Source organism: Rhipicephalus sanguineus, chromosome 7 (assembly GCF_013339695.2).
Source record: "Rhipicephalus sanguineus isolate Rsan-2018 chromosome 7, BIME_Rsan_1.4, whole genome shotgun sequence".
NCBI classification, from domain to species: domain Eukaryota; kingdom Metazoa; phylum Arthropoda; class Arachnida; order Ixodida; family Ixodidae; genus Rhipicephalus; species Rhipicephalus sanguineus.
In genome coordinates this window covers 131911141-131920523 of record NC_051182.1, presented here as the reverse complement: position 1 = coordinate 131920523, position 9383 = coordinate 131911141, and the positions used below count along the sequence as shown (strand labels likewise).

At 44.7% G+C, this 9383-nt stretch overlaps 1 protein-coding gene across 1 annotated transcript; it reads left to right on the top strand.

The window, feature by feature from the left end:
- Positions 1 to 1841: 1841 nt before the first annotated feature.
- LOC119399045 (uncharacterized) lies at positions 1842 to 8563 on the top strand. The gene is made up of 5 exons (XM_049417618.1): positions 1842 to 2082; positions 3428 to 3642; positions 4749 to 4973; positions 6281 to 6424; positions 8205 to 8563. The coding sequence occupies exons 2-5, from the start codon at positions 3475 to 3477 to the stop codon at positions 8556 to 8558; spliced, it is 891 nt and encodes a 296-aa protein (XP_049273575.1). The 5' UTR covers positions 1842 to 2082; positions 3428 to 3474; the 3' UTR covers positions 8559 to 8563.
- The last annotated feature ends 820 nt before the right edge of the window (positions 8564 to 9383 follow it).

Here is a 9383-nt window from a genome sequence, read left to right as displayed (position 1 = left end):
TTTCACGGCGGTCACATATCACCAAAAACTTGTGACGTGAGTATACGCACGTGACGTAATTGCAGGCCACAACGTGATGACGTCATCACACGCCATCGTTGCTTTGTTGGAGGTGGGACGATACGGAAATAGTGACCACCACTTGAGGTGCATCACATTTGGGGGGAGGGGGGGGCGGTGGAGGAATGAGGAAGGATCATAAAATCGACATAGGAGAATAAGAACAACACTTATTTCGCCTTCCAATCGTCTTAGGCGAATGCATCACTGATCATGTGAATTTATATTAAAAGCGTTTTGAATTCTCTAGTGATGAAAAATTGTTTACTTTTCAATATCAGGTTTCGCGGACCGCACGCTCACTTACTTTTTTTTCTCAGTTTCAGATATCCTGACCGCGACCGCCGACTCCAGCCCTAGAGCAAACATCAGTATTGCCGAAGTTTCTAGAGCCACTGAGGTGTCGACAGGTTTGTATCTTTCATTTCTAATAATTTTGCGGCCGGTATAACACACTTGGTAATGTAGGAACAGCGTAATGAACGAGAGGTGTGCGTGGTAAATGCACGCAGAGATCTTAAAACCTGCACGAAGGCCTTGCATTATTCTTGTTGTACGACGAACGCGTCAGTAATATGTATGGTGAACTGACTGCGCTCGATCCGGTTTTCGTTGCGCAAGTTATCTTCACTAGCTTTCCGGTGTAATCCCACCGAAGAAATTCTCACAGATTTTTTGTGTTCCTGGCTTTCACAAACGGTGTCGTACGAAGCGGCTTTCACGTAGTCCCCATGGTAAAGTATTTCGATGACCGCAACAATAGTGCGTGGGGACATTCTCTGTGTGTACTGCGAATGTCTTGAATTCTAACGGCCGAGACAAGCAATCCTAGTTCTTACAATCTCTATTAAACATATCCATGTTAGCATTCATTATTGTAAGCTAGGATAGTTGCTAGAGAACCACTCTGGCTATTTAATGACAGAGCCATCGAAAACGCGATGCTAGATGCGTTCGGTTTGTTTGAAATGAACAATGTAAACAACGGCATGGTTTGTCCGTACTTCATGTCCCGCTCTGTTGAGAAGCACATCAGATGGTCGATAATACAATCGAAGAGAGGCCACGTACCATGCGCGGCCTCTCACTGGTCGCCTCCTCCTCCTCTGATCCCCTCCACACCGTACATTCTTTTGGCCGTGCTGCGTAACGACAATGGCGAAGGCCCGACTAAGAACAGTTTCGCTGTTTGGGACTGGCGCGAAGATAACTAAGAACTGGCAGAAAGATAGAGATGGGGATGAAGAAAGCTGTGCTTTGATCCCTCATGGAGCCCCTGAAAATACAAAAAAAAGATCGAGCGCGTATCCTCTCCTTGCGTTTCTCGTCTTTCTTACGCGCTTCGTGACACAAGAACGGTGATTCACGTGACGTCATTACGGTGCATACTCCTGATTGTTCCACATACGCGAAATATTATTCGTGAATTGTCTCCTACACTGCTTTGCCACGCAGCCGCCCACCCGTTCTTCGATGTCTCGCATGACTATCGTGCGCGATCAACTGATTTCACTTCACTTTCTGTGTTTCGGACTGCGCAAGCGGAGGTAACAGCGTGTAGCCAACAAGCGCGGAATCCTGATAGGCTGAACGCTTAGTGCTGACATTGTAACACGTGCTTTCAAGAAATAAATGGTGAGGAGGAGATACCTCCTGTAGGAAGGAGGGTAGTGAAAACGAGAAAGAAACCACTCCCTCGTCTTTGAAAGCAGGGTGGTAAAGGTCCCTTTAAAATCTCTTCCTTAAGACTGCTGTGGCGTCGTTTTGTCTTTCGTAGCTCTCTGGAAAAAGCTACTTGGCGGCTACTGCCCTTTCCAGTCAACGTGCGAAGATTACGTCGTGACGGACGAGCGGGCGCTAGCTCTAGTGGCGTACGTTGCTCGAGCTGGAGAAACGCTCAAGACGCGGCGACTGCTGGCATGGCACACTCTATTGCGCTTGGTCGGAGCGAAGGCGGATGTCCTGTGGCTGCTTAACCGGACGCACAGCGATAGCGATTATCGCGAAGACTACGACTTCGCAGTGAGATTTTTTTTTGTCTCTACAAAGATGTTCGCCAAAAAAAGAACTGCGGGAGGAGTAAAACAAGGAAGCAGACACTACATTTAAGAGTCTGTCACCCAATGCGAGTGGATTGGCTTTTCTGCTGCTGGGCTTATTTTATACCACGAATTAAAGGAACGATCAAGCTTCCACGCTACGTTTCATTACCTCGAAAATAGTAAAAGAAGCTAATAACCAATAAACAAAACGAGTTATCAAATTTGGAGACCCCAGTTGGCAGAATGAAGCTGCAATATTATAGTGCGGCATTTCAATAAAGCCAGAACATATGAGATAAAAAAGTAACGATATAAATAAATATCTTAGTATATGAGAGGATGCCGATACTGATTCTAATATTTCTGCAGCGTAGCATCGATCATTATTATGTGCATCTGCTTGGAAAACGAACGAAGGGGAACGTACGTCACAATCATGTGATCGCTTGGCGCCTTTATCGCTGCGTCAGTAATGATATAGATTTACAGTTCTGCAGCTCTCTCTCTTCATGGGTTGCTGTAGCCATGTGATGGCAGCAATAGGATGGCGCAGAATAGTTAGGAAAATATGTTGTAGCTTTCCATGACTGAAAATATTAGTCAGCCAAAACAATTTATGACATTTTACTGAGCAAGATTACCTTGCAGAGTCGCTGGAAGAACTGTAATTTCAAAAATCAACGGACTCAATCGTGGCTGAATATACTGAACAGAAACCTGAGATATCACCCGAGATAAATACATACTGCGACTAACTCTTTCTTGTTACGCTTTTTAGACGTGTTATTTGATAAATGGTTTTGTAATTCATCCTCATTGCAGACAAACTCCGAGGCCAAATGTGAACGCCTTCTCTATAGAGTGAACGGAATTCGCTGCACTGCCGTCGACCTGTTTGAGGGTAAGTGCTGCCTGGTGCTAGCGAGTGCATAATCACTGAGCAAGCAAAATAATAAATGGACCCAGCAGACACAGCATCCTAAACTTTGACACTTGAATAAATGTATTACAGTAAAACTCTTGCCTTCAGTTTCTGAATAATTCCAGGTTCTCTGCTTACTTTACATCTTCCTTAAATCCAAAGATGTTACTCTATGCTTAAATTTAATTAATTACGGAAACAGACAGTAAACATGGTCACAACCTCGGCTTTCAGCTTGAGTTTTATTTCATTCAATAAGTTCTGCATGACTTTTGCACATGACATGCATTTTGTTTTCAACACAAGCAGATGGGGAAACTATTTGTATGCTACAGAAATGTGCGCTTCATACACCAATGCCGTTAACCAATGCGGTAATGTATATTGCACGGCTCTGACGCAGGTCGGAATGTTGTACCCACTGAGACAGTCGCCAGCGTAGCAAACTTCATGGCGCAGTTCCAAAATGCTATAGGCTCCATCTTCAGCAGCCCATTGGACAACAAAGAGGATGGACTGGCCGTCAGTGTCACAGTGCCGCGTGACGAGACATTCGCCAAAGTAAACCAGACACCTCTTCTGGAAGAAGAAGATGGCTATCCCTTCGCAGTCTTTAAGGTGTGAAAATGTATTTGGCACCTCATATCTTTAGAAACGATGTGACTGCATGGAGACGCTCATTTTGGTTCTTTCAAGCGGAATATGCTAATCATGAAAATTTCATTCATTTGTCCTTACGCTTTTGCCGCGGCAGTGGTTGATTTTGAAAGTGATGGCGAGACCTGATGAAGTGCTTGTATGTCACATTTCTACAGCGAGACGAACAACATAAAACAATAAGCTCAAAAGCTATAGGCGGTCTGATAGAAATATTTGTTACCAAGAATTTGCAGACGAGGCCTCTGTGACCACGTGGGTCCAATTATACAGCAGCGTGGCGCATGAACAGTATGAAGGCTAACTCGCGCTACACTAATGATAGCTCGAAGTTTCCCGAGGAACATAAAACTAATGTGGTGGCCCACTACTGTGCACTGCAGTAAACAAACCACAACATTGGTTGCCTAGCCTCCGTTCTACAACCTTTGTCAGTGGAAACGCTTCGTTGCAGTAGAAGTGTTTTTGCGCGACACCCTAATATGTATGCACATTGAAAAAAAAATTGAAGATCGCTGAATAGAAATTGTTGCTGGAACTAGTGTCTCGACGAGAGGACTTGTCCTCGTCAGAGCAATACCGGCATTGCTTAGGAGCACACTTATGTATGCCTTGCTCAATCTCTCCAAGCTGAATGGTGGAGGAGGAAAAGAAATGCTTTTGAGTGAGTGATGTCTCGTATTGAATTTCTCGTTCAGCGAGTTTTCGTCAGTTTAAGCCTCAATCTTTCCCTGACTTTATAAAATGCATTCAGGTAATACCAATGAGGCCAGCATTGCTTGCTCAAGGAACATGTGAGAACCAAGCGGGTGGATCGGTTAAGCAGTGAAACTGCCCCGTGAATCGTTCACTGCTTAGTATTTATGATGGATGCTTTTCGCGATCAGTGCTTGAAACAGGAGCTTTACGAAGGCTTAGATTTTTAATAGAATAGTACATTTTAATGTGCTCAGGTGCACTGGTTGATTTCTCAGCGGGGCAATTCTGTTTTAAAGCTCATCGCATTTGTTTTAACAGTCGTATTGTTGGCACATTGCGTCATGCGCAAATTGTCAATCTTCTAACAGCGCATCGAAGACACTGAGGCCCGACAGTTGTCACCCAAAGGAAAGAGCTTTCCCCTGTTGTGGCTGCGATGCGTTCGAGCATGGCGCGCCCTCCCACCGCTGCTGCGAGTCCTGCTGCCTGGCATGGCGTCTGTGGCAGCAGTAACGCACCCAGCGGCTTTGTTCCGGATGCCGTACTACGACACGCACACACTGGCGGCGTACAATTTCGCCTCACTGGGACAGGTGCGTTATACTGACATTTGGTTTATGTGAGATAACCAAGCTAGTCGTGGTAATCTGAAATACTGTAGCACAATGATCGCTGTGTTAGGCGCTTGTTCCTTCGCCGATGACAAATAATTTGTGACCCACGCTATAAAGGAAAGGACGATATCAGTACATACACGTAAAATCGCGAACGTGAGCAAGGAAAGAGGGAGTTATACTTGCTGCTCATGTCTTGTTTTCGAAGTCTGAATGCCTTTTACCTCCATGCATATCAGCTTTTGCTTTCCTATACGCAATTGCGAGAAAATTCCAATGCCGCCTGTTCACGAAAACATTTACTCTGACAGCTACCTTCGCGACGATTTGCTGTATATGTGAAGCGTATCCCACACTACGCAAGTTTACAGGACGTGAAGGGTGAACTTGTCGGCTAGTTGTTTGAACATATTAAATGAGAACAGCGCGAAAGACGAGGACGGAATAAGGTACGCAAACAACCACACGTAGCGGTAGGTGTCGTCGTTTATGTGCCTTTTTCTGTCCCCGTCTTTGGCGCTGCTCAGCTACAGTAAGTTAACAGGGCGTAAAACAACAAGCAAGCTAAATTTATTCAAGTTATTTTTATATCGAATAGGTTGTTTCAGATAACGCAAGAACTTAATAAAAATACAGTTGATTCGTAAGGTATTAGCGCACAGTTCTTGTTGATTCTGTTTATGTGACATATTTTTCTGCGTTTCTGAATAAGTTATAAAAAATAGCCCCAATAGAATCCTTCTATTGTTTGTGATTCTTCTTCACTTTTGATTAAACAGGACCTACCCCTGTATGATATATGAGGTGTCATCATTTTGCTCGGAAACAAAGAAAAGCCAGTTAACATTTAAATCATAGGCAAGCGCTGCCTATGGGACATTGCTTTGGCCAACATATCTGTTATTGGTGGCTTTGCTAAAGCCATAGTAGCACTCTAGAGGCGCAGCACTGAGTATAATAATTTGGTTATTATGCATGTAATACGAGGTATACACTACAGGGCTTGAGGTTGTGGACAATGTCTGTTAGAACGGTTTGCTATTTTCTCACGAGGAAGCGAAAAAGCACAATCACATGAGTAGTCAAACACTCTGGAATGGAAGAGCATCGGAAGACTATACTTCAATGCGAAAAACTGTGAGAAGATACAGTTCTAAAATGTTCTGTGTACTTGAGTTAAAACTTAAAACGCTAAACTCATTTTAGATTGTGCTTTTTAAGTAAACATGAAACCTGCATCACGAGTTACGTAAGAGCTTATTGTTGTTTCGCACTCTTGAACACAGGTGGTCGCCAGAGCAATGGCTCACAAGCTGGACGAGCTACGGTGCACTGATAAATTCGTGGACCAACACTGGCAGAGCTTCCTGGAGGACGCAGACATCATCGACTCCAGAACTACATACTGCGCCGAGGCCTTGATAAACGAGGTGAAAATCACATTTCGAGGTCTCGTTTAGCCATCCTTAAAGACTTAACAATGTACGTAGCAATAAGTGCAAACGATTCTTGGTTTCTTGAGGATGTAGGAGGTTAAGAGTCTATGCCGAACAAGAGAGCAGTATATGGACAGCTGCTGCAGTTGTAACAATCGGTTCACATCTTACCCTTATTCAATCTGGTGCTTAGTCGATACAGATATAATACCTACTTGCGAAATCAGTGCAAAGAAAACGTGTGTTATTAGAAGATATTGAATTCGAAGGAAAACCCCGTTTTGGTTGTGCATTTCAATCACTTAAATACGCTGACAAGGGAACATGTCACGCGCACTTTTGCAGAGTACCGTGATGCCATCGTTGTATTTTCTCGTACGATGGGCGCTTAACACGCATACGTGGACCAACACATTATTTTCCAATGAGCTCACCCTGAGATGTGCCAAAGAGTGACGATATCATCCTAGAAGCACATTTACAGCGTGAACACAAAGACGCACCACAAAGAAAGAAACGACACACACAAGCTCTGTGTGTGTCATTTCTTTCTTTGTGGTGCGTCTTAGCGTTTGCGCTGCAAATGTACTTCTAGGATTTTGAACCAACTAGGCTCAAAAGAAGTTTTACCGATGTTGTCCTACACTGTAATGAGCGGAGAACTTGGCGCTTATTTAGCCTAAATAGTAACTGTGCTCGTTTTATATACTTACATGGTGATCTGTGCTCTAATGAGCCGGTTCGCCTGGTTCTAAAGGCATTCACTTTCTCCGATAGAACTAGACAGTCCACTAAGCAATAAACTTACAGTGGAAACACTGTTTTATGAAGTGATGACGATGCTCGAATTATTTCGTTTAACTGGGAAGATTGCAAAAATCGAGATATAAATTTTTCGGTCCTTAGACTGTAGCAATATACTGTAGCGAGATTCAAAAGCTACCGAGACATTTTATTTGCTTTTTAATCACGCCGCTAAACGATGTGTGTGTGAAAAGTCCGCGAGGGTGGTCCGTACTTGGAGCCCCCAATGTCCGGCCCACGCAGACTATGTAGGCACGCAGCCACGTGAAGGTATGATAGGCTGCCGGCATACAAAGACAAGGATAATGATAACCGTGATTCTGTTAGCCGGCCAACAAGCAAGGAAGTTTTGAGGAGACGGTCAGTGTCTTCTTTCGCATAATCGATGGAATAACGTATGGCAACATATTATTTGTGGGGGAGCATTTACAGGGACAATAAATCACCGAAGCCCCTAGCGCCATCTGGCGCGTAAGAGGGCTACCGACTGTTGAGTCCACCGTGTCGTACCACGGCCGGACTGGAGAGGCGCGCGCGCCTCTCCAGTCCGGCCGTGGTCGTACATGGGTGCGACGTGCACTATCATCAAAATAAAATTAGGGCTGTCACTGGAGTGGCTACACGTTTTAACCCGACAGCGTTAGAGAGCACGGTCGAGGTAAAAGCTGTCTGTGCCAAATTAGAAAAAAAGATCACCGCGTTTTATTCATTCACTTCTGGAAAAAACTTGTTATATCATGCTTGGAGCCAAGTTGGTTTCTTTAATTCGTATTGATGGCGGCACTGAACGCTTTCGGCACTTGCCTGGGAATGTGAATTTCTTCGTTGGATCGGGAATTTCGTGAAATCGGGTTTCGTTAGGTCGAGTTTTATCTGTATCAACAAATTCTAATCGTAGTATTTTGTTTGCTTCCTGCATAAACATATAAAATACATTCATGTTTTCCTATCTTGTTCACCTGCCGAACAGAATGACACGTGGCGACAGAAGAAAGTGAACCTGAGTGGCGTTCCTAATGGGACGCTCCTGAACAACGTGGTTGGTTTGAAGGTAGCCTATCTCGCCCTCCTGAGGTCGAGCAACGCGACCACCGCTTCTCGCAGCGAAGCGCAGCTGTTTTCCGGCGTGCACCTGTCGAGCAAGGAGTTGTTCCTTCTGATACACTGTGCCTTGAGCTGTGCACTGGGTGGCAGAAGAAGTGTCCCCAATTCTAGGGAGGAACAACACTGTATGGTGGTGTACAGATCCTTCCGTCCTTTCATCGACAAGCCCTGCGCACGACCCACTCACGAAAACGAGTTAAACGATTGTCGTTACGTATAAGCTGAATAAAAAAATTATGCAACAAAAAAATAGACACGTAGGCTCTTATCGACTGATTCGTGGTACTGCTGTGTTATGCTTTGGTAAGCTGTTTTGATAAGCATGTCGCTATAAGTCGTGAAAAGTGTAAAGTCTGCAGGAACTGTAAGAGTCGCACAACTATCGAGATGAATCGTGAAAGATTGATGGTTTGTAAACGGCAATATAATGCCAAAAGGAGTTAGACGTGGGCTGAAAGTCGGTGTACGCTCATCGTCTAGTTCGGTCACTTTTGATACGGGCACAAGGAAATTGTCATCTTCGTTCCTATACTGACCAAGCCAGAGAATCCATCAAAAATTTGGAATTTTACTTGCCGGAATCTTGGCTCAATTAAGAGGCAAGCCTCAATGAAGGATTCCGGATGAACCTGGACCACCCGGAGTTTCTTAACATAGACTGAAAATCTTAAGTGCAGTGATGTGGGTGTTTGCAGCTCACCCCGATCGAAGCGAGACCGCTGAGACGGAGAACCATACGAAGATTAGGGTTCGGTCCCTGCCGGCGGTAACAATAAAGTCAGCCTGTCTAATCTGCGAGTATGCACACGCTGGACCAATAAATGAAAAAGAAATATTACGCGACCAGTGGCGCAGGCAAGGGTACACCGGGCCCGTGCCCACCCCCCGAAAAATTTTTTCCCCGTGGGATACCGAATACAAAATGACACTCGATCCCACTTATCTGCTCATACCCAATGTCGGATCAAGGAGGCCCTCCCGCACCCCCCTCCGAAAAAAAAAAAATTCTGGCTACGCAATTGTACGTGACCAACATGTCGTTCTT

Bases quoted from the DNA above. Each gene is read 5' to 3' on its own strand.
- LOC119399045 (XM_049417618.1), top strand. From the start codon at position 3,475: ATGGCGCAGTTCCAAAATGCTATAGGCTCCATCTTCAGCAGCCCATTG. The intron at 3,643-4,748 runs GTGTGAAAATGT...ATCTTCTAACAG, and splicing joins ATCCCTTCGCAGTCTTTAAG to CGCATCGAAGACACTGAGGC. The intron at 6,425-8,204 runs GTGAAAATCACA...CCTGCCGAACAG, and splicing joins CCGAGGCCTTGATAAACGAG to AATGACACGTGGCGACAGAA.